This window comes from Solanum tuberosum, unplaced genomic scaffold (genome assembly GCF_000226075.1).
Source record: "Solanum tuberosum cultivar DM 1-3 516 R44 unplaced genomic scaffold, SolTub_3.0 scf00004, whole genome shotgun sequence".
Taxonomy (NCBI): Eukaryota; Viridiplantae; Streptophyta; class Magnoliopsida; order Solanales; family Solanaceae; genus Solanum; species Solanum tuberosum.
The window spans coordinates 1,986,376-2,010,694 of record NW_006238930.1 but is presented as its reverse complement, the minus strand read 5'-3'; the positions used below and the strand labels follow the sequence as shown (position 1 = coordinate 2,010,694).

Sequence of the window (24,319 nt, the reverse complement as noted above, 5' to 3'; positions counted from 1 at the left end):
GTGTGTTATTACTTTGTTGTGTGTATTAAACGTTGTAGTGTGTATCCAGTAAATATTATATATCAGTGTTTGTGTTGGGAATCGAGTTTGTTTCATTGGTGCTTTCATCCAGAGGTCTCTCAAATGGAGGACCATAGAGTACTCAAGGATTTCGGTGATAATTCAATACGAGAAATAAAAGATTCTATCTGTAAAGATCTCACAGAATTTTGTTCGATGTTGCTGGAGGTTTTGGGGGGAAAGGCTACATCTTTTAAACCCCAAAATACAGTTACAAATGCAAAATTATGGCAGTTTTGAGGCAAGAATCCGGAGGCTTGGATAGTCCAAGCAGAGCATTATTTCGATTTCCATAAAATTGAGGAAGATCAGAAGCTTAACGTGGCGTCGTTCTACCTTGATGGTGAAGCATTGAAATGGTACCAATGGCTATTTAGAAATAATCAACTAATTGATTGGCCGCATTTTGTTGATAAGGTGAGAATTCGATTTAAACAAAAAGGATTTGAGTCCACGGGAAGGAGATTTGCTAATTTTGAACATGTAACATATGTGACGGAGTACCAAAATTGTTGTGAGGATAGCCTTGGTGAGTCAGGTTTACTATTCCCAAGTCACACATATGTCCATCCACAATGGAGAAACATAACCAATTCACTTTTATCGCAATATAACGGTGAACAATCAGAATGCAAAAGCAATACCAATGCGCACAAGGTGTTCGATGAATCGTCTGATAGGCATAAAGATGCAAATTCTCTCTGTACATCCAATAAGCCTATTGAATTTTTCATTACCCCTAATGATCTGGTAAGTTCTGTTTCCAAAATTGAAAATAGTTGTGGTGATGATGTTGAAAATGAAGACAAGAATGATGAAGAGGAAATTGTAACCATCAGAAACAAATCTATAGAATTTGTGATTGCAAATGCAAACAAGCCTTCATTCTGGATTAATTCTATAGTATCTACTACACGTGACCTTTCCATGTTTGACATATGCAAAGCTTTAGATGATCGCTGGAATCAATTATTTGCTTACCCTGTCGGACTTGCTCAACGTTGGGAGGAGATGCCTTCAATTTCTTACACTTTCAATTATGCCAAACTTATGAGCAAAGTTACTAATGATGGTCGGAACTTGATCTATGTTGGCTGCTCTATTAATTTATCCTTGGAGATGCATCCTGAACTTGTTGAATGTGAGGGTTATGATCTTAAATGTTTGGGGTCTCAAAGTAATTTAGTTGGAAAGGGTGTATTTTTACATGTATGGGATCCTGGAATACATTGGCAGTTTGTGAAGTTAAACAATTTGGATAGTGGCATTTTGTTTCACATCCAAACTCAAGATGTTCTTGTGAATATAAAACAACTTAAGAGACCTATTTGCGTATTAACTGTGCATCAGCGAGAATCCTTCATTGGTGGTGGTGGAATTGAAAAGTGGATGGTGCGTCGCTGGAATTCTCAGAAAGTAGATCACCAACAACTATTTAAAATCTTCGAACAAGAACATGAGCATGTTCTTGCAAAGTGGACGACAGAGCGATGTGGTAAATATAGATGGGTTGAAGATTTGGATGGTAATAATAAAATAAAATGCAACATGTGTCGTATAGTTGTCCATCAAGAATTCCAAGGAGTGAGCAATGCTCAGAATCTTACTTCATGGTTCTATCTAGCATGTGCAAAACTTGAATTTAAAAAGAGTTATTGCTTTTATCCAACCCCTTGTGGTATATTAATGGCAAGTGCTAATGCCTTTCTCTGGACCTATGTTACATTTGTATGGTCTCAGCTTGAAGTTGCTTATCATAATGTGGATACAATGATGAACCACATTAACCAGTACATCAGTGTATTGACTAAAAACGAAATGGAAACAACATTGTCATTGGAATTCCTGTCAGTCTGTATTGATGTATTTCCAATTACAGCATATGCAAATGTTGATGAGAATGTCATATTTGATATTGCCTTAGTCAAGTGGCTATTGATATATTTCCTCCAAAGGATTGATCAGGAAGATAAAGAAGATGCAATACTTGTTAAAGCAACTTTTAACACATATCCAGGTCTTAACAAGTTTGCCGTAATAATATCAATATTGTTCTACCCGAACCTTGAGGACAAGGTTCTTATTGAGGATGGGAGTATTGTTGTGAATCAAGTTGACTTTGTACGGTCCTACGTGTTAGGAATTTTGAATGAGACTGATTTATATGGAATTATTGGGCCGAGTAATATGTTGGAGAGTTTTATATGGGATTCAGGCCCAATTAGCTATTGTTAAAAAGGTCTAGGGATTAGAAAGAACGGTTATGTAAATTATGTCGAAGCTTTGGCTTTCAGTTATCTCTCATCCCCTTTCTCTGTTCTAGTATCTCATCCCCTTCTAGTTACCTTCTTCTATGTTGATCTATCCGTAATTAGTGTGTTATTACTTTGTTGTGTGTATTAAACGTTGTAGTGTGTATCCAATAAATATTATATATCAGTGTTTGTGTTGGGAATCGAGTTTGTTTCAGTGAATGACTAGTGTAATTTTCCAACAAATTTAAACGAGGAATATAAAAATCAATGAGGAAATTCCAAGGTACCTTCTTCCTATAACGGTCAACTCAATAAGGGTCTTTTTAATTTTTGGGTCAGTGAAAGAGGCTAATTTGGGGCACAAGCAATCAGAAACTGCCAGCAAAACAAATATACAAAAACTAGAACAGGCCAGCCTGCCCCACCATATTTCCAACAAGAGGCAAATGACTCTTCCCAACAAATTAGATTAGAAATTGAAGAAACTTCCTGTAACTCTTCCATTCAGTGCAACACCAAATTTTTAATGAATTTGGTCATCTTTTCCCACGAACTCCTCAATTGCACCTACTAAGCACTTTCCTCCATCTTCAAACTTTCAACTCTTATATATAAAATCCCTAATACCTTTCATAATTCTCATTAAAACCAAAACAAATAACACTCTGTTTTCCTCTGCATGCAAGAATATCACCCACCTTTTACTACAACAACAACAAAGAGATATTTCTCTTCTTCGCCATCGCAATCAAGAATTTTAATTTTAACTTACAAATCTTAAACATGGCAGCTTCTAATTATTTGAATCGCTTTCCATTCAAGAAATTCCCTGTAACTACCATTCCAATTCCCCTGCTAATTCATGGCGCGGTGGGATTCTTCTTTCTGTATATAATCTTTGATTGTGCACGAAGACTTTTTACCTTTTTGTCCTTTGCTGAATCCCAAGTGTGTGAAAAGAACAAGACTCCCAAAAAACTGAAATCTATTAGCGAGAAATTAGTTGATGGAAGCTTAAACAGGGAAGAGGTGGAAATGGTTATGGCTAATTTAGGTATTTTTGCCAATCCTCAAGGTGTGAAGATTCAGGGGAGGTTGGATTCTAATGACATTTTTGAACTTTTCGGAGAGGAATTAGAAGCTAAAGAGCAAGAAGTAAGAGAAGCTTTTGATGTTTTTGATGAGAACAAAGATGGATTTATCAACGAAAGGGATTTGCAGAGAGTTCTGTGTGCTCTGGGATTAAAGGGAGTTGCAGAATTGGATAATTGCAAGAAGATGATCATGGCCTTCGATGAAAATGGTGATGGAAGAATCGATTTCGAGGAATTTGTCAAAATGTTGTAATATTTTTGGTCAATGAAAAAATTGGATGAACACAAACATTTTGTAACATTCTTTAATTTGTTCGATTTACTCTTGCTTTCGATGATCGTCATTTTTGCTCCATGTATATAATATTTTGGATTATAATCGTGTTATCATTTCACTGTTTAAAACATATAATATTGGCTTAGATATTCACTATAGTGATGAAGGATAAAAGTAAGCAATAATAACATGGAAGAAGCTTGGACACAAAATAAAACAGGGAAGAAACAACCAAAATCGGATCATAAATATTTTGCAAGACTCATAGATTTCTTCATTGAATTTTATCGTGTATCTCAAACTTCCACTTTATCGTGTATCTCAAACTTATAACCATCAGCGATACTGTTGTCAATTAATAATGTTACCAGGAAATATATTCGTGCTTCACGCGGTGTATTAATCAATTTAGAAAAGAATTTTTAAAATATAATTTTTTTCAAACAAATATGATAAAACTCTTCATGTTTATGCATAAAAAAACAATTATAAATATTCATGAAATCCTTATTATATAATTTTGTTATAAAAATTGGAGTTAGATGAACGGTATTCTTTTTATTATTATATCTTCTTTAAAAAATAAAAATATATAAAAAAGATTTTCATTTTTAAATACGAATTTGTGTATGTGATTCTTAGTAGTAGGTTTTTTTTTTTGGTTAAAGTAGTAGGTTTGTTGCTTTCATTAGATAGTACAGAATATTTATTTTCCGAAAATTTCTTTCATTAAGAATAAAACAATAAAAAGAAAAGAAACTAAATATATAAAGGAAAAAAAGATAAGAAACATTACAGTTAAAAGGTATATCTACTATATATTCTTTTGATTATAATTTATAAGATTAAAAACTTGAAACACTATGCTTCTTTTATTTAATTATAAGTATTTATAACCCTTTTTCTTAGTTATTATCGTATGGCTAAAATCAAGTCAAGTAACAATGTCTTTTTCTAAGCTTATTTTTATTATGGAGCCGTGATAAACACTATTTTTTTAAAACGGTGATTTTTTCCTTATTTATTTTGGAGTTGTAATTAGAACTTATTTTTTTAATATACTTTCTTCCTTTTAAAATAGTTATAACTTTTCGAGAGTCAATTTGTTTACTTTTCAAAGTTAAATAATATTAGATTAATTTGATATTTTAAAACTAAAGTTTATATATTCAAGAACGGCATAAAAACTCATGTATTATTTATCAATATATATATAAAAAAAATTGTACATGTTAACTGCTTTTATTCTATTTCGAAAAGGTTCATTTCAGTTGTATTTTGTTACCATATATATCTAGTATATATATACACACTGATTTTTCTCTAATAAACTGTTATAGGAATATAACACCTAAAATCCGTAAAATCTGAATTCCTCTAATATATTATATCAATACATAATTATAGTTGGACATAATAAATTGTATTAAATTAATTAAAGGAAATAGTGGCATTCTTTCAACTTTTAACATCATTGTACATGTTAACTGCTTTTATTCTATTTCGAAAAGGTTCATTTCAGTTGTATTTTGTTACCATATTTTAGGAAAAAGATGCACAATAATATCAATGATACTAATAAGTTGTTTTTTTTAATATACAAAAATAATAATTTTATTAAAGTTTCCATCATAAAATTAGGATAATTGATAATTAAAATGTTAAAGATAGTAGGCCAAAAGTGAGAACTCTATATAGCCCTTTTTCAATTTTTTGAAGGGGTGATATATTTTGTTATGCCATCACTAGATTCATCATTGGAAATGTTTTGTTGATATATATTAGATTATTATATAAAAACATATAAAATATTACATAAATAAATAGTTAAATTAAAATGGATTATTTAATTAAGAATTTAAAAGTGTTAAATGTATGAAATCTTATACATATTAGTTAACTTTGTTGGTTGTTGTCTCACTAAAAAGATTTTCGGTAAAGTTCAATTTCAATATACTTGATTAAAAGAGTCGGTTCAGTTCCACATCGGTACGCTAAGCATAATTTGGATTTCTTATATAGTTTTATATAATCTATTTTTTATGGGTTAGATTTTAGTGTTTACTTAGATTTTGGATCTATTTCTTTATCTATCAGAGTCCTATAAGAATATTATTGCTACCTCTTTTTTCTTTTAATGTAAGTTTGTGATCCCACTACATTTTTTAATGGTGAAAACCAATGAATTCATCCAACTTCCCCTTGTACTGATGTCTATATTTTGTTTTAGGAATATAGTGAAAAAATAATTTCTAGTAGGTGGAGTTTTAACTCGTTATTATGATAGGGTAAGTTCAATAGTGCCCAATTCCATCTACTTAGATAAGTTAGAGGACCATCCATAATTATTAATGTGTTTCTTCCGTCTCAACTTCCTCGGCCTTTCTCACCCTCATCCGAAAAGGAAAAAGGAAGGGATGTCGAGAATCTATATATTCGACACCAACTTGTTTGAGATTGACACATTATTATAACAAAACTCTCGTTACTTAGAAGAAGACATCATAACCTTTAAGCAATTGTAAGGTAAAGAATGCCCGTTATAAGACATTGCACCTAGTACAGCTTGGAGTTTCCTTTTATTATTATAGTAACATTTTCTTACAAACAAATAGCTAGAGACAATTGGTACATACATACTCAGCATAATTAGTGCTTAGCTCTTTTACAGTAAAAAAAAAAAGTAGATATTTTTCTTCTATGCACACAATATTGTAATGCTATTTATACTATTAAATTGAGCAGTAAAAGCTCACAACTGCCGCCCCCCTAGACGTTAACAGCCACCCAAAAAAAAAGTAGGCCGAATAAATTCTTTTTACTTCCACAATTGAATGACCAATTTTACAATGGACAAAAAGTGCCAAACTGCGCTTTTCCCAAACATTTTGGTGAGTAAAACCCTCAAATTAAGGCCAAACTCTTAGAATAATATTTAAAATTAAATATTTTAGTAAATAGTATACTTGAAAATTCTGGTTTTTTTTTCGCAAAATATTTGCGTTCTAACGGAATTGTCCTCCAGAAAATGTCTGACCAAAAGACCAAGAACTAGGAGCTGCATTGTATGAAACAACAGTGCGACCATCGCCTGTAGTGACCTTAAAGGACAGGCTTTGGCCGTTAAGGTAAGCGTTATTCTGCCAATTTTGGCCCCAATTTCTTGACATTGGTTGCCATTGAGTTCTTGAACCCTTGATGTATACTGAGTGTACATCTCCTGCACCTCCAACATTTGTTACAAGAACCAAGTTGAAGTAAGAGTGACCATTGATTGTAAATCTAATTCCTCCACTTCTTCTGCAGGGTACTCTGTAAAACATTAACATAAATTTAGTTATAATTGTTACCACATGTACCATAAACAACTACACTTTTCGGTTTATGGGAAAATGGTAAAACATACTCTTGCTCAATTTCAATTTATGTATCTTAGTTGGACTCAGTTAGGCCTATGACCTAATTTAGCATGGTATCAGAGCAAGGCTCATCCCACCCAATGTTAAAGACCAAGAAAAAAAAAAAAAATCCCCAAAAAATGCCCACGCACCAGATGCTAAGCACTGGGCGTGAGGTGAGGTGTTAAAAGCAAAAAAGTCCCACTAATGAGATGGGTGGACTCCTTATAAGGCTTGGACAATACTCCTTCCTTTGAGCTAGCTTTTGGGGGTATGAATTAAGCCTAAGACCTAATAATTTAACAGACTCATTACACAATTTAAGCAAGTAAAGAGACTTTTGAATCTTGTGCCGTTAAACTAAATACTATGTGTGTAATGTACCAAAATGTCTTTTGAATCATGTAATTTTGGATATGTTATGTAAAAAAATTATTAAATATAAAAATGTAACATTCTTTTTTAAACGGACTAAAAAGGAATGTCAGCCACATAAATTAATACGGGAGGCATATCTTAATTTTATCCTTTGATGTATTTTGAGGACATTCATACCCTTCCGGTTAGTAAATTTCTTGATCTTAACTGAGTTCCAATTTGAAGTATCACAAAGAGTAGTTTTACCTTACTACGACAGTACGACTGACTGACTCCAAAATATGGTAATGATAAGGGTATGAATGACTCTAAAACATAAAGTAAAGAGTAAATTACCTTCTGTAGGCAACAGGAACGATGCCAGCTCTATATTGAGCAATGCGCAAGAAGATAGGTTGAGAGAGATCAAAATGAGGGCGCGGAGGATCACACCACCCTCCTGGTGGACAGAAATTTGTGGCTGTCACAGTAATTATGCCCGGCAGGCAGTACTGCCCCGCATTCACACACATTAGCTGAAAACACGATCCACAACTCAACCCGTTATTGAACAGAGCAGTACTCAACGCAGCAGTGTTCGTACCGTATCCAGTGCTGTATAAATTTCCGTAACCACAAGCACCACCTGTCAAAATTCACCCACAATTTCAGTATAGACACGTACCATTCACAGAATAAAGTGTTTGTACATCATGATTAAATTATCGTACCCATAGTTCCAGAAGCATCTCCTCCACCGTAAAAAGTGGCATGAGCATTGATCCAACCGCCATTGCCATGGGCTGATTGAAACATGAGGGAAATTCCCATTAAAAGGAGACCTAAAAGAGCCATTTTCAAACCTGCAGGGGAGGGAATTAAAGTTTAGTGCACTAGAAAAATTGAAGAGAAATAAACCAATTAAGGAGGAGGAAAATAACTCACAAAAAAAAGTTTCTCTCTGTTTGCTTGAGTAACGAGGGTATAGTTTAGGAAATGAAGATATCTGCAATCGTGGAGAATAAATAGAGGAGTTAAAAGGGTGGTTTGGGCGTTAAAATAAAAGGTCCAATATTAAATTAAGCTGACCAACTGATAAAGTTTCTTTAACTGTTGCTTGGGACCATCCTCTCTCAACATATAATTTTTAGCATATTCACATAAAAAAAAAAAATATTCATCATAATTTATTTTGGTAGAATTAAAGGAATTGCCTGAGTAGTTGGAAAAGTTACTAATTTATATGATCTAATTTGAATTTTTAGAGTCAAATAAAAAATTATTTGAATGCAATTTTATTTGTATGACCTCTAAATACTGTAATTTTAAATTTTTTGTTCCTTTTTATATAGTTTCTAAACATGTAAGTTTTTTTTCAAAACAAACTTAAAGATTATATAAAGTTTGATTCTTGATTTTCGAACTGTGTCAACTAAATTGAGACCGAGAGAGTAATAAATATGTAGAGGTTTTGTTTTCTCTGGGAAGAAGCCGCGTGGTATTGAAGCAGTCCTATTCTGGAATTCCATTGCAAAATTGAATCCAGTATGTGTAGGTGTAGGGTCGATAGCAGAGTAGTACAATTCATGTGATTGGTGAAATTATGTATGGCTAATTTAATTCTACCCTCTATACGTTATGATTTTATTTTAATGAAAATGGAAAACAAGTGGGAACCATCAAATGTTATCCACTTCATCAGATTCGTTAATCCTGTCTCAACATTTGTATCCACAACGCTCTTTCAGTGTTATCACATTCTTGCACTCAACGGTGTAGCTTAACGATCAATAATACAGGTAAAAATCAATCATAGTAATATAAGAGTTTAAATTTTAATAAAGATGCAACATTATATATTCATTTGCTTAAGTTTGGGTAGACTGAATATTTGATATTAATTATGCCTGATGAAATAGTTGCAAGTAAATATGAACACTATTGTTATTTGAAAAAAAGAAACATGTTACGTATTATAATGTTAGGAGCTTGATTTGTCGTTTTCATTGTAAAAAAAATTAAACATGATTCTATTATTATCAAGAAGGAGAAAAAATGGAAGAGCAACTCAAAGAACCACTTCTTGAATTTGTGGATAACAAGATTATTCTTCATCTCTTTTGATTGAATTTCACATGATATATATATATATATATATATATATATATATATATATATATTTATATTTGTTTGGTATAATTAATGTATCAAGATACACACGTAACTGCAATCCTTCCACTAATGCCAGAATCGGATACTATCAATATCTCCTCAAGGTTGAAGTCTGAAGGCAATTAAAATATTCAAAAATAGATCCAGAGATTTAATTTATCATTTATATCTATTTTACCTTGATTATTAAGTACTATTATTAATTTTCGATAAATTTTCAAATGGCGATAGAGTACAAAAATGTACGTTACAAAATACTCGTAATTCTAAGTGGAAAATTCATGTACACAGTCTGTAAGTTATTGGAGTTACTTCTTTTTTTTTTGGTTTCCCACCCGGTGTCTGAAGCCTATTAATATTATGTTTGTGAGGTGGTTGGGTTAAGTGAATATTGTTGACCAAGAAATTATTTTATTTTTTTGAAAAAAAAGAAGTTAAAAAATCAGACATGAGAAACCAGGCATATCTAACTCAGAGATTTAGAGGTCTTATCTTATCCATCATTTTCCCAGAAAGTGTTGCACTGATTACGGATTTTTCCGTAAATAAAATTAAAAGATTTTCTCCAGACAATCAAATATCATAAAGTTTCAAGACAAATGAGAAACGTAAGACAATATAGGCTTCATCTGTTTATATTTTTTCAATTTCTTTGTAATAAAAGTGACTCCGATCCACACATCTTATCAAAGTCTATAACAGCCCAAAAAGCATTTTGACGTTGAGGCTTCCTACTAATTTAATTTCCACGTACACATTGGTAACCAGCTCAGACCATGCATGTGTTGACTAAATAACATCACTGCTTTAAATATTGTTAGTGAAATTAAACTACTCCATGTTTATCTAGTCATTTAGTCTTTGCAAATTTAGTGGTGATTATACAAAATTATGCCACATTATCCGCAACAAATTGCACCAAGACCTAGTCCACAAAGCACCAATGTGTGGTATTTTCAATTTTTCATGTTTGGTTAGCAAAAAATATTTTTAAAAACATTTTCTCTAAGAATAAGGAAAATTGACTTTTCTTATAAAAGTAGTGAAAACAAGTTGAATAAGTGACATTCTAAGTTAATTGTCTCTTCCCCATCCATCCAACACCTCTCTGACCCCACCCCGTGACCATCTCACCCCGCCACCCTTGAACCCCAACTCCTCACACCAACGCATCCTCATATTCATGCTTTGCTAGATTATATATAAATTACTTTGGAATAATATATTTTTTTTGTTTACATTTCAAACACTAAAAATAAATAACAACATCACTTGTTTTCCAAGAAAATATTTTCTGAAAAACATTTTCCATCCTACCAAACACATATTAACTATTTCATGTAGATTTCTTAATACATATACAATATCTCATGGATTCATGTAAACCCCCCAACTTACACTCTAGCTCTACCTCTGACTACGAAGTAGAGACAAATTTAAAGTGGAATTTGTAGGTTCAACTGAACAAGTTATTATATACATATTCAAAAAGTTCAAAAATTATATAATAAACATAATTAGATCAATTTACCGACACTAAATCTTGAATTAGCTTCGAAAGCAAAGTGATGTAATTTTCACCATATCGAACTAGACAAACGTACCCTGTCACACGTTTTATTGTTTTGTTTGCTATTTATCTTTTTATTTGTTCTGTTCTGGAAATCTTCAATATTAACAGTTCTATGAAGCTGTTACTACTTACTACTACTAGGAAACACTAATTTGGAATTCTAACATCTGGCATTTCGTAAAAGATTAGTATAACTTTCTATTTTGTCACACGAGAGCCCAATTAGTTATTTGTTGATGAACCAATTTTACTTTAAACATGCATGTTAATCAAAATAAGTAGTAGATCAACAAAAGATAATGCTTAAATCCTAATCATAATTAAGAGTATTAGTGGATTATTTCAAACAAAAATTAATGGCACATGATTTATCCCTTTTGATGTGCACACTGGGGTTTCAAAAGAAAGTGACATAAAGTCATTCATCACATGATCATTCACCACTAATCCTTAATTTCTATAATAACAATAATGACAATAGATGTAGTAATAGTCAAGAATTTAGGGATAATTTCATCCGTCACAACCAGAGGGGTCTAAAATTACAATAAATAGATATAAATGTATAACTTTAAAAATAAGCATAATATATAAATGTGTCTTTTAACTTGGTCTCGGTTGACATCTATGTCTTCCAACTGTGGGTGTACACAAGTAGACACTTAAATTTGTATAAAGTTGAATAAATAAACACACATGACCTACATGACATAATATAAATCAGTTTTCATGTAGGATGAGTATATCTCACACGAATAGTCATGTAGGATGCATGCATCGACTTGTTCAATTTCATATAATTATACGTGTCTACTTGTGCACATCATACTTTTAAGAGAATAAATGTCAGGTGAGATCAAGTTAAATGGTGTGTGTATATGATATGATCTGAACAATATATTGGATTTATGTTAAGTCATAAAATTTAAATCTTGAATCTGATCGAGCTCACAACTGTTTTGTTCACTAAAATTAAAAATAGAAACGTGATTTTAGGAAGTTAGAGTGTCATATCACACTCTTCTTTACTTCAAGTAGCTCTTAATTCACTACCATACTTGAGAACATCCCTGTATATGTTTGGCGATAGTTTTTAAGGCTCCACAATTTAGAGTTGTAGTCCATTATATGTTACAACTATTTAATGATGCCATTTAATATCACGCTGAATTCCAACCCCTTTTTACCATTTATGCTCAATTCTCTAACGCTACGCTTGAACCATGTTAAAAATATAGCAATACTATATATTAATCATATCAACTTATCACCGGGTAAGAATATATAGTATTAATTAATCATGATTGAGTGATAATAATCGACTATACATTAAACACGTGTTATGCATTTATTGGTGCAGTAGAAATACCAGATTCAGATAAGGTTTTACCCTCTCTCTAATCAATTTAGTTTTTTGATGAGATGGTTAGATGCCTTAACTTTAAAAAAGAAAGTGTAGGATTTTGTTATGAATTTTATAGCTAATCCATTACTTGATCTCTCATAGTTAGCATTATTTTTTGATAATTTGATCGGTAAATAGAATTTTGATATTATTTGGCATGTGTTTTATATGTATTTGAAGATGAAAACCGAAAGAGAAAATTGTCGGCTGATAAAAAGAATGAAAAAATAGGGAGAAAGATAAGAGGGGCCATAAAAACTGAATGTGGTTAAGGTACCAACCAGCACGTAGATGAAGCAACAACATGTATAAGTACTAAGTAGTTGCAGAGTTATATCAAGAAGTTGTACTAGCTAGCAAAAATAAAATTAATTCATTGTTGAAACAAAAGGGTGTGGTGGTCCATATTCGATCACTAGTATTAAAATTGATAGACAGCTGACACTCCCCCCCACCCCACATAGTTTACATACGCACATGAGGAGTTAATGAGTCTTATATGACAACTGATCCAATGGTTGAAAATATCTAAATATAGATTCACTTGTCCAACACAAACTAAAGATGTTAGCAGACATGACTACGATAGTAACATAAACACATGATTTCTATGACACCTACATATATCATACAGGAATTTAACCATGGGTCAATTTCAATTTCATGTTTATGTAAGCCATTTGATGAAAAAGGTTTTTATTTTTGTGTGTTTCTAAAATAAAATCGGTATGAGTCGTATATTTTATGGGTAGATTTTCCAAATGAAGATTGTAAAATAGTAAACAAAATGGAGAAGCAAAATAAGACGTGAAAATTTAGAATTTGTTCTTTTTTGGGTAGCACAAGTTCATCTCTCATGTGCCTCTAGGGGGAGATGTCCACTTCAGATGTAATATGTCCTGTTTGACATGATGTATCACGGGATATCATTTCGTTTTTAATTCTTTTTTCACTTATAAATATAGATAATAAATATTTGGCATAAATTATTTACTTTTTCGAGTGTTGACTCGATTACAAAAATTATGCGGACAATGCTGCATGATTACGAGCATATGAAGAAAACAAACGACTCACTTTTCCATTTTCTTTCCGTTATCAATTTCATGGATTCTTCTATAATATGAATCGACATGACTACTTGTCCTTATTATATATGTTAAGTAGACATCAAACAATCAAATAACACAATAAAACAAATAATTTGGAGAGTGTTGTGATAATATTGAAAAATCCTTTTGAGGGCAAATCAGGTAGCAGCTGTTATCCCCGTAAATTCATCATTTTTGTTTCATGTAACTCCGCATAATTTGGCCAGCTTAATAGCATAATAAGAATAACAATGCTAATGTCAATAAGAAAAACCATTGTTACTAAACAACTCATTATACAGATGAATCTTTTCCACTCTCAGATCAAACATTAGTTCAATTCATCAAGAAGGCCAAAAACTAAAATTTAAGAGCAGTTCAAGAAAGAAGAGAATGTGAAGGTATACAGCTGACATCACAAACCCACGCCGACAGTGAACAAGTACCCCTAAGCCAGCGTAAATTAATAACAGCTTCGATGTTCCCAAGAGAGCCTATTAACCATGATAAGGTGCATGCCCAGGAGGAGGAACACCTCCAGGCGGCATGGTTGATGGCTGAAAAGGCTGACTTACACTAAAAGGTCGACTACCAGTAGAAATGTGATTGGTCTGCTGTGACGATCCAGGAGGATGTACTGCAGTTGCATAAGCAGGAGCTGGTGGAGCATATGAATGACCAGGATATCCAGTAGGAGCCGATGGAAAGGTTGATCCTCCACCCTGCAAATTTGGATTCCATGCAGGTGGTGCTTGGCCAGGAACAGTACCAGTAGTGGCATAGCCAGCTGATGACTGTACTGGACCAGACTGAGGATTATGCCAAACAGGTGGTGTGGCATGGACTGCAGATGCTTGTTGCATCGCAAGCAAACTTGATTCTGGAACTGTGTAGTCTCTACTTTTGTCACTGTATGCCTGCTTCGACACAATTGAATAATTAATTCAAGCTAAGAGGTCTAATGAAAAAGATGCAGGAAGGAACAAGTGTCAAGAAGCATACTTTCAGTAATAGAATCTTAAAATATGGTGTCGACTCTTTATTTATTTAGACATCATTTTTCCCTTCGAAACCAACTCAAAAGCACATATCTATACCTGTACATTCAGATCAGTATGACGAGAATATGATAGATGAAGCTTACAATAGCCACCATCATATATGCAGTGTCCCTCTAAAGCGTCCTTTGCAGCAGCTGCAATTGTTACATCTGCAGTAAAACTGATCCATCAACACCTTATGTTCCAATAGGTTCAACGTCATTGAAAAGGATGACATGGAAAAAAAGGAAAAAAGATAGTGGAATGTGCACTTGGAGATGATAAACAGGATGATATGTTTACAAACCCATCTGTTAATGCCTAGTGTAAGATAGCAGAATGTGCACTACTATTTTTTCTAACTATATAACAGTAATATTTGGTTCAGCTTTCGCGCACCTCAACTATTTCTATAGGTTGATCCAAGATTTACACTTACTAGGTTCAATTTTGCATTGAACTCATTGTACTATTAAAGTTATGGGTTCAGGTTTGATATATGTTAGTAGTATTTTAGTAGATTTTTTACATATATATCCATACTGTGTCGAAAATCACGGGTTCTGATTATTTAAGCAGGCACCTATTACCTCCCAAAAATACAATTATTGAGTAATTTTGTCCACCAAGGCTTGGGCAGAACTCAGAAGAGAATAAATTGTCTACTGAAGCATTTTCTTTTTGTCTATATCATAATTTGAACTTTGGTCCCCCATAGTTTTCACCCACATCGACTGTTGTGCCACACCCTTGGGCGAATGGATCAAATTATCCATTAGAAGACCGAAACAACGATGCATGAATTTCCTTGGAAAATACTTGAAACACATTTATAGAGACCATTTATTGGGAGTTCTGGCTAATTTTTAAGGCTTTAGAGTATCCTGACATCCAAAATCATATTCAGTATAAGTTGGTCGTTGTGCATTCTGCAGGAAACCTGATCTACTTAAACATGAGGTGATTGAAAATACGGGTATTCACATAAATGATTCTAATGCAAAATAGATCATGTACATCCATGCAGGATGATGAAGGTTTGGCAGTGTATTTGTATATGGGAATGTTAATAGAATCATTCTCTGAAGCTAGCCAGTTGTTCAAGTATAACTCCTTGCTGCCCTCACACATATTTCTCAAGACCAAACCAATGGCCACATACTTCCATTAAAGATTGACGACCTTCAATGAAAATCAAGATGTTTATTGTGGAAGAAGAGCACAAGAATGAGGCCAAGAATTGCAAAGAAGAATGGGCTCGGTGCTACACATATTCCATGATCCACGTCCAAGCCCAAGACGAGGAAGATTAGGGCCAATATGAGCCCCAAAAATTAAAACCAAGCCCACATAGGGCTGAAAATTCTGCCCAAAAGTGAGCTTAAATCCTCATCCAAAATGGACGGAGAAGTCACGTCCAAATGCTTAAAAGTTCGGCAACTTTTTCCTTATTTTGTTAGGGAAGAAGTTCGGCATTATTTAACGTGCTTTCCTAGTTCAAAAGTTTTCTAGTTAGGTTTTAGTATTTTAGTATTTTCATAAAAGTAGAATTTAGATCTCATATTACTTTGAATAGTTTTCCCCTATATAAAGGAGTGGATTTTGATATTTTTGAGAATATTATTTGAGAGATGTTTCTTCTTTTTACACATTTGTGTGTGGTGAGGTGACTATGAATTTGTATTGCAACCTTACCGGAAACATTTTTTTGGATGTAAGATTAATACTTAACTTGATATCTTTGGATTTTTATTAAAGTAAAGTAAAGTAGGTAATTAGTTTTATATTAATTATTTATCTCTAATTTCTTCGAGATCTAGATAACTTTGTTATCTAAGTTTTTGAATTGACTATATTTGTATCAGAACTAACATTAATCAGCTAATTTTTGAATACTAAGATCAACTAGGAGTGATTTGGAAGGTTGTATTAGATTCATACATGTAAAATGTATTAATCATGATATTATTTAATCCTATGTTTTGTAGGATTTTTACCCTATTCAGTATTATAAGGTATACAACTAATACACAGCAAACCATAGTATTAGCATTACATGGCCTATTAACACAGCGATAGGCATACCTTATAAAAAAACACATCGATAGGCATGGGTTAAGAGTTAAGACAGTCCCAGGGTCCTTACTTCTTAGCACTTCATTTTGCATATCTCTATCCTTCATATTTTTATTTCCACATTATTTTCTTGTTTTCTTTCAAGTAACTCAAATTGGGGTGAGGAAAGCGTAAAAGAAGAGATGAAGAAAATAAAGAAGCCACCATAAACCTTAAAGCCTAGACTAAGTATACACGGGTAGTTAATTAAACTACCAAAGAACAGCACCCACAATCCATACATACCAGGATACTGAATTAATGCCTGGGTTTGACCATTCTTCTCAAATATAGCGATCTTCTGAACAGTACCAAATGCAGAGAAAACCTGTTTCCGGGCAGAATATAACAATAGCAGAGTATAAATGAATGACTACACAATTACCATAATGGGCATCAATGAAATGACACGGGAGAAAATACCGTGTTAAGGACATCGACGGTAACAGCATACTGCATATTTTCTAAAGAGGCAAAAAGCACATTACTCTCGGGTTCCTTTTTCTTTCCATCTGGACCTACAACAGGCTGAATACAGACCTTGTGAGGACTTTTCCGATACAAGGATGACAACAAATAAAATGAGGAAAGGAACATACCTGAAGAACCCCCTCCATTGCAGTAGGATTTACTGGGAGATAAGGGTTTGTGTAGTCCCTATACAATAAAAGAAGGAACTAAATGTGAATCAAACTGATGTAAGCTTCTATGAATATCAGATCGACTAAATTATATAACCCTGAAATACATATTTCCCCAAAAAGTTCAATTATAGACACATTAAATATCTTGAAGGCAATGATAAGTGCAAAAACACTGCTATTAAACAAAGATCACCGTTATGGAATCACCACAGCAACTATACCACAAAATAACTACAAAAATAAGATCCTACCCCATCCCACCCCCTAAAAGCTCAGTTCATATGACTATTGAGATGAAAAACTCGAAATCAATCAATCAATCAACTATGCATCAATTCCAAATTAGCTGGTGAATCATCTATATTCAATCAGCTCTATTGGACTGGTTTCACTCCAACACTAAATAATTCTCCCTCCATGCCTTCTTATATGATGATGCTTGACTTGTAAAGAAAATAAAGATGTTAATTTGAATTATATATAATATTAGTGATAGTGAACTAAACTATTATAGTGGTTGAAAAGTTAAGACTTATAGACATAATATCATATCAAAGTTTAAACTTTGAATAGTTTATGATACTAATTATTGAAAGGTGGGAGAGTTATATTTATTTATTTTTGATGACAAGGGAAACCCGCAGCCACTATCCTTTGGGTGCCCCTGCTCCTATGCAATAGCTCGCAAACCACATAGGAGAGGTAACCCGCACTAGGCAAGTCCGGTGCGACGAGCTCGACCCAGAAGGCAAACCCCTTGCTTTCGCTGGTAAGGGGTTTCGAACTTGAGACCTCCAACATGGAAGTCCCAAGCCCAAACATTTAAGCCATCAAAGAATGGAATAAATGTCATATAAAATGGACAAATAGATTACAATTTACAGAAATTAGGAGTTCACTAAAACTATATTCTCTAAACTCTCACTCTTATCCCTATATCAACCTAATAGTTTTCCCCATCAGTTTCCCTGCTCCTATGCAATAGCTCGCAAACCACATAGGAGAGGTAACCCGCACTAGGCAAGTCCGGTGCGACGAGCTCGACCCAGAAGGCAAACCCCTTGCTTTCGCTGGTAAGGGGTTTCGAACTTGAGACCTCCAACATGGAAGTCCCAAGCCCAAACATTTAAGCCATCAAAGAATGGAATAAATGTCATATAAAATGGACAAATAGATTACAATTTACAGAAATTAGGAGTTCACTAAAACTATATTCTCTAAACTCTCACTCTTATCCCTATATCAACCTAATAGTTTTCCCCATCAGTTTTCCTACATACCTTCCAATGCACCGGTAAGTAGATGTGACACTACAGTGATAACTAGGGTTTGATACTGGAAGAGTCACCGGGATCACACATAAACGTCACAGAGGTTCTTAACCAAAGGCAAATATACTCGTCTAACTTATATCCCGTGTTTTTTGTTTTCTAACTAGATCCCCACGATAAGTGATGCCAGATACAAATAAAAGTCAACATTCATCCATTCATACTTCTTTACCAAGGGCAAATATACTCATCTAACGTATTTGAAATGAATACACAGTAGGTGATCCCTACAACAATAGACAAGCATTCTCCAAACCATGAACTCAGTATAAAAACAAGGATCTTCACATGGTCATCTAAAATGAGAAATGAGAAGAATGTTGTTAACCACTATTATGAGATCAAGAAAATTACTACGAGGCCATGACAAACACATCTGTGTTTTAGCTGCCGAGCTTCACTAAACCCTAGATGACAAGAAGCATAAAAAATTAGAAAACACCTCAACTGTAAATCAAAAGCAGATAATGATAAAATTAGCAAAGAAAAATGCAAGCAAGTATAGCAATAACAATAAGAATATAAAGAAACAAAGTCAGAGATACAAAAAGCTGTCTAGGTAAATCTGTGCTACCTGCTTCGATGAGATTGAAACTTGATATTAAGATCCGTGTGTGCTGAATATGAGATGCGCAAGTGACAATGATTAACATGTTCTGGAAGAAGGTACCTGTGATAAAAAATAAAGTTAGGATTATACCCCAAAAATCTATCTGTATAATAAAGCGAGGTATTAAGTAGGTGATGTGGCACCTCGCCTATTGGTTTTTATCTTTTTTGTCAATTTTTTGACTTCTCTTATTTTACCCTCAAAATATTTGTTGAAAAATAAAATTCACTCTATCAATAAATCTATAATTGTGTACAGACATTTAACAACATTAACTCTTACAGTTACTTTGTTGTTTAAAATTATTCTACCTAGTTAAAGGTTTATTAATTATTATTTTTTAAAAAGAAACAATTCTTTACTAGAATTCCCATTATTGCTTAAAGGCCATCTCTCTATATATAGGAAGATAGCAGGTAAGCATGGTACCCACTTTTGATTTACCCAAAATAGCCTTAAAGTACTCCTGCCAGCTTAAAAAAAGGGACTTCTTGGCCTTTTTAACTAAATTCCTAAAGTTGGGATGTTTCTTTTTATAGGATATGGATTCATTATTTCCCTTTTTTGTCATTCCACTTATTATTAATTTTTTATGGCCGTGGTGTCCAAGCCAGCTTTCGCGCACCTCGACTAATTCCACGGGATACCTATCACCTCCTACCACCAAAGCTACCACCAAGGTTAGGACAGATGGAAAGAATCGCCTAGTGTTTTTGTCTCTACTGGGATTGGGATTTGAATCTGAGACCTCGTGGCTCTCAACCACTCCATTGACCACTAGGCCACACCCTTGGCAGCACATTCTTATCACACATGACACCGAATGTGAGCCTCTGTTTCATCTACTCTACTCTACTCTAATATGATGTGTAACCTCATCATCAGTCACCCATTTCCTTGGATTATAGACACAAGGTACTCGAGCAAAACAAAAATAATATCAACTTTTTGAAAATATAAGTGTCAATAATTCATATTGAAAGATAAATACAAGCAATGCCTTAGAAGAAGAAAAGGCAAAAACATTCTAGGGTTACATCCTCCAGATTCTTAACTTGATATTTGTTCTCTTTTCTGTTATTCTTCACATATACTGTTAAATTGAGTTATTTTCATATATTTATTCTAAAATGCTCTCCGCATATGCTTTCTGTCATAAATTTTATGACCGCGCTTTGCGCGAGCAAGTACACTAGTTGATCAAACGTAAAGTGGGAAGCAAGTTGAATAAATCCAAGGTATGTTCAAACAATGGACTAGCCATACTTTGGTATACTTCTCCCATCCAATGCCTCTCTAGCAGCAGATGCTGTCCCAACATCACTAAATTGAATCAATGCCTGTCAAAATGTAACAGAAACTCATTAGCACTCTGCCAAAACTAAGAAAAAGCCAAAACTCATTGGTCCACAGACATACAGACCTGAAAACCTGCAGCCTTCTCAAAAGTAGCGATCTTTTGAACAAAGCCAAAGGCTGAAAATACCTGAAATGGGTTTTGGCCCGTTAAAAGCAAATCAGACAGAGAAAGGTAATAAAGGACAATCAACGTGTACTATGTTTCCCAAAACACATTGAAGAAGAAACACAAAGGAACTAGATTGTGAGTGCAGAGTAACACCTGTATATGCAAGCCATAGAAAGGTTTATGACCGACATGATTACATATCCAGAATGTCTCCAACAAAAGATCTTAAATAATGACCATCTGTGATTCAATCAACTTTAGTTAACACTGCCGTCATCTAATGTTGTTATATGCGATGAAAGTGAAATAATTAGTAAGATTGAGCTCTTCTAAAATCTGAACCATAGCCAGGGTTTCGGGCTACAGAAAGCAGTAAAGGTTCCAAGAAACTAAAATAATGTCCCAAGAACAATATGCTATGCTAGAGAAAATGTATTTTAAAACGAGAAAAGATAAGAGAAAATATATTTTAACACAAAGCAACATAAGAATATTCTTCATAGAAGTCCACTAGTTGTGTTTTTTTCCTTTTTTTTGGGACTTGTATTAAAATGCTAAATTCTTAGGGAATCGTGCTGTGTTCAAAATGCTATTAAGGATTATTGGATGAATACTTAACTCTTCATAAGGCACGACTTCTGAACAGTCCATAAGGCCTGAATTAGCTTACTTGGAAATATTTCCTCTATAAAGAGGAGAGAAAGCAACAAGACACTTACCAAATGAATGACATCGATACTGACATCACCAGCTTCAACACCCTCGATAGTCACCAGCAAAACATTTCCTGGAACATCTCCGGGACTCTTATTATTGACAATTTCATTCCTGTTAGAATACTGAATGTACACCGTCTTGCCACGAACTTGAGCAGGCTCTGAAGATGAAGCATAATATGAAACCATGTTGATTGCCTGATTAAGGTCAGCCTGCAGTTGACAAATATGCACATTAGAGGGTAATAATAAATGTCATGTTAACGCACTCATAAGGGAAAGGCGTATATACAAAAGAATTGCTTTAGAATGAAACCCACGAATGTAACTAACCTATTTCAGCAGTTAATTATTCTACAATTATAATTTATAAATTCATTATGGAAGCTCCTAATATTCTAATTTACAAATTTATTATGACAGCTCCAAATCATTCCAGAGCCAGTTTGAGCACACCTCAACTAATTTACTGGCTGGGGCAGGGTATTCCTACAAGTACAAACTCCGAGGAACTTGCCTGGCTATAGGATTGTCTACTCACACACAATGTTTTGGGGTTTGAACTGATATATCCTAACTTCAAGAACCCAGCCATCTCCTAATCATTCAAAATGAGTTACCCATGGGGCATAGCTTCCATGAACGAACAATAAGAACTGAGAGAGCTTGAACAGTGGATACAATTAATAATTGAACTCTAGCTACACACATTTAGCCGCAATAAAGAAATCTAAAAACGGATGTCCATCGTTTGTACCTCTTAAGACAATCAATCGTGATAATCAAATGAAAAATAACTTACAAATTCGACAAACGCTTGGTTGCGATTGGCCCCGACGTTGCACTTTGTATTGACAATTTTACCAAAGGGCTTGCAAAGCTCTACTAGCTCTTCATCGCTGCAATCCCATGGGAGATTCCGGAGGTGAAGAACTTTCGACGGTGTCTGCGTGTACCGGAACTGCTGTTGCCCGGATGTTGACATCGGCCGATTAGGGTTACGATTCCCACCGTCGGGCTATTTTTTAACGGACTTTGAGTACTGCTTCCTTTCTTTGGGACTCCAACAAAAATTACCTGTTGTCACGTGTATATGTATATTGATTTTTGCAATCCCTTCAACTTAAAAGAGTAATTAACCATATACTAAATCTTTTCTCTAAAAAAATCCATCAATTTCCTTTTCTTTTCTTTTTTTGTAATTTATGAATCTTTAAATTAATTTCATAAGAACATATTTTTTACTCCTATCGTGCACTTCATTATTCAAACAAAAATATTCTCTTGCCTATATTTAGACAATTTTGTGAAATGAGCAAATAACATTTTAGAGTTCATATTTTTCTCAATTACAATAGTCAATACATTAATAATGACTAATAACACGATGTAAGGGAAGAAATGAGCTTTTTTAAATTTTATGCCATCATATCGTAGTTATTTTTAAAAAAAAAAAATGCTCAATAATTTAAAAAAAAAACATATATAACCAACTTATCGAATAATCTAAGCAATTGAATTTACTTTTAAAGAAATATAAACTTTGCTCGTTTTAAAAAATATTAATTAAAAAATAGGGAAAAGGGTCAAAAATACCCCTCAACTTTGGTTTATTAGTTGACTATACCCCTGCCGTTAAAACAAAGTTATTTATGCCCTTGCCGTTACCAATTTCACCATTTATACCCCTCAATGGACGGAAATCCCCAAATTGACTCAAATTACCAATTTTACTTAAATTACCCAATTTTAACCCGATCCAACCCGACCCGAACCACCAAATAATATAAACCCATTTTTGTTCATCTTCATTTCTGTTAATCTTCAACTTTAAAATTAATAAAAAAAGGTCCAACATAATAACAAATTAACAAGCAAAAGCTGTAACAGTGCCCAAAAATACAATAATATCAAACCAAAAATTAAAATAATCAACAACAAAGTGTAATAGCACACACAAACTTGAACAACGAATATGAATGAAAAATTATTGGAGCTTGAACTCCCTAACCAAATCTGAAACACAGAGAATAGAGTGAAAAATGTAAAAGAAAAATAAATCATCATAAAATATAAGAATGGAAAGAAAATAGAGGGTCATCGGAAAATGGGGGGTGAAGCTCGATCGTGGAGCTGTGTTGGTGTTGTTAACTGGTTCGAGAAATGGGTTTGCTGTATTTTGGCGTTGAGAGAGAGGTTGTGGTGGCTGTTGATTTGCAGAGCCTCGCCGAAGTTCATGGTCATTGTTCACCGGAGTTGGAGCCAAAAACACATACAATAGAAGAAAATGTAAAAGGGGAAAAGGGAGGGGACTGGCGGCGAAACGTAAAAGGGGAAAAAGGAGGGGACTGGCGGCGGTCTCTCTTTGCTGGAGTTTGTGGATGGAGCAGGTGGTTTTTGCTAATTGTTTGATGGGTGTTTTCAAATGTATTGTTTACAGCTTGTTTTTGAAAAGGAACCCAACATTAAAGATGAAGATGAACAAGATAGAACAAAAATGGGTTATATTATTAAGTGGGTCGGGTCGGATCGGGTTAGAATTGGGTAATTTAAGTAAAATCGGTTAATTTGAGTCAATTTGGGGATTTCCGTCCATTGAGGGGTATAAATGGTGAAATTGGTAACGGCAAGGGCATAAATAACTTTGTTTTAACGGCAGGGGTATAGTCAACTAATAAACCAAAGTTGAGGGGTATTTTTGACCCTTTTCCCT

General features: G+C 33.8%; 3 protein-coding genes across 3 annotated transcripts; 1 reads left to right on the top strand and 2 right to left on the bottom strand.

Moving 5' to 3' along the window:
* Nucleotides 1-3,098: 3,098 nt before the first annotated feature.
* LOC102581338 (probable calcium-binding protein CML45) lies at nucleotides 3,099-3,662 on the top strand. Its single transcript, XM_006338381.2, has one exon. It carries the CDS (start codon nucleotides 3,099-3,101, stop codon nucleotides 3,660-3,662), a length of 564 nt encoding a protein of 187 aa, XP_006338443.1.
* Nucleotides 3,663-6,243: 2,581 nt separating this feature from the next.
* Nucleotides 6,244-8,485, bottom strand: LOC102580995 (expansin-A10). The gene is made up of 4 exons (XM_015306974.1): nucleotides 8,388-8,485; nucleotides 8,173-8,304; nucleotides 7,799-8,087; nucleotides 6,244-6,998 (listed from the first exon to the last, which is right to left on the bottom strand). Exons 2-4 carry the CDS (start codon nucleotides 8,294-8,296, stop codon nucleotides 6,692-6,694), a joined length of 720 nt encoding a protein of 239 aa, XP_015162460.1. The 5' UTR covers nucleotides 8,297-8,304; nucleotides 8,388-8,485; the 3' UTR covers nucleotides 6,244-6,691.
* Nucleotides 8,486-13,981: 5,496 nt separating this feature from the next.
* Nucleotides 13,982-22,666, bottom strand: PTB7 (polypyrimidine tract-binding protein homolog 1-like). Its single transcript, NM_001288329.1, is given in 10 exon segments — nucleotides 13,982-14,599; nucleotides 14,780-14,892; nucleotides 17,084-17,165; nucleotides 17,261-17,365; nucleotides 17,437-17,494; nucleotides 19,387-19,482; nucleotides 20,689-20,762; nucleotides 20,846-20,908; nucleotides 21,610-21,819; nucleotides 22,409-22,666. Coding segments are annotated over 10 exon segments (1,404 nt in total). The 5' UTR covers nucleotides 22,592-22,666; the 3' UTR covers nucleotides 13,982-14,179.
* Between the last annotated feature and the right edge of the window lie 1,653 nt (nucleotides 22,667-24,319).

What these genes read in the sequence shown, in the direction of transcription:
- LOC102581338 (XM_006338381.2), top strand. Translation starts at nt 3,099, where the DNA reads ATGGCAGCTTCTAATTATTTGAATCGCTTTCCATTCAAGAAATTCCCT.
- LOC102580995 (XM_015306974.1), bottom strand. Translation starts at nt 8,296, where the DNA reads ATGGCTCTTTTAGGTCTCCTTTTAATGGGAATTTCCCTCATGTTTCAA. An exon ending in AGATGCTTCTGGAACTATGG is followed by an intron (nt 8,088 to 8,172) that starts GTACGATAATTT and finishes GAATTTTGACAG; the next exon opens with GTGGTGCTTGTGGTTACGGA. An exon ending in GTTCCTGTTGCCTACAGAAG is followed by an intron (nt 6,999 to 7,798) that starts GTAATTTACTCT and finishes AATGTTTTACAG; the next exon opens with AGTACCCTGCAGAAGAAGTG.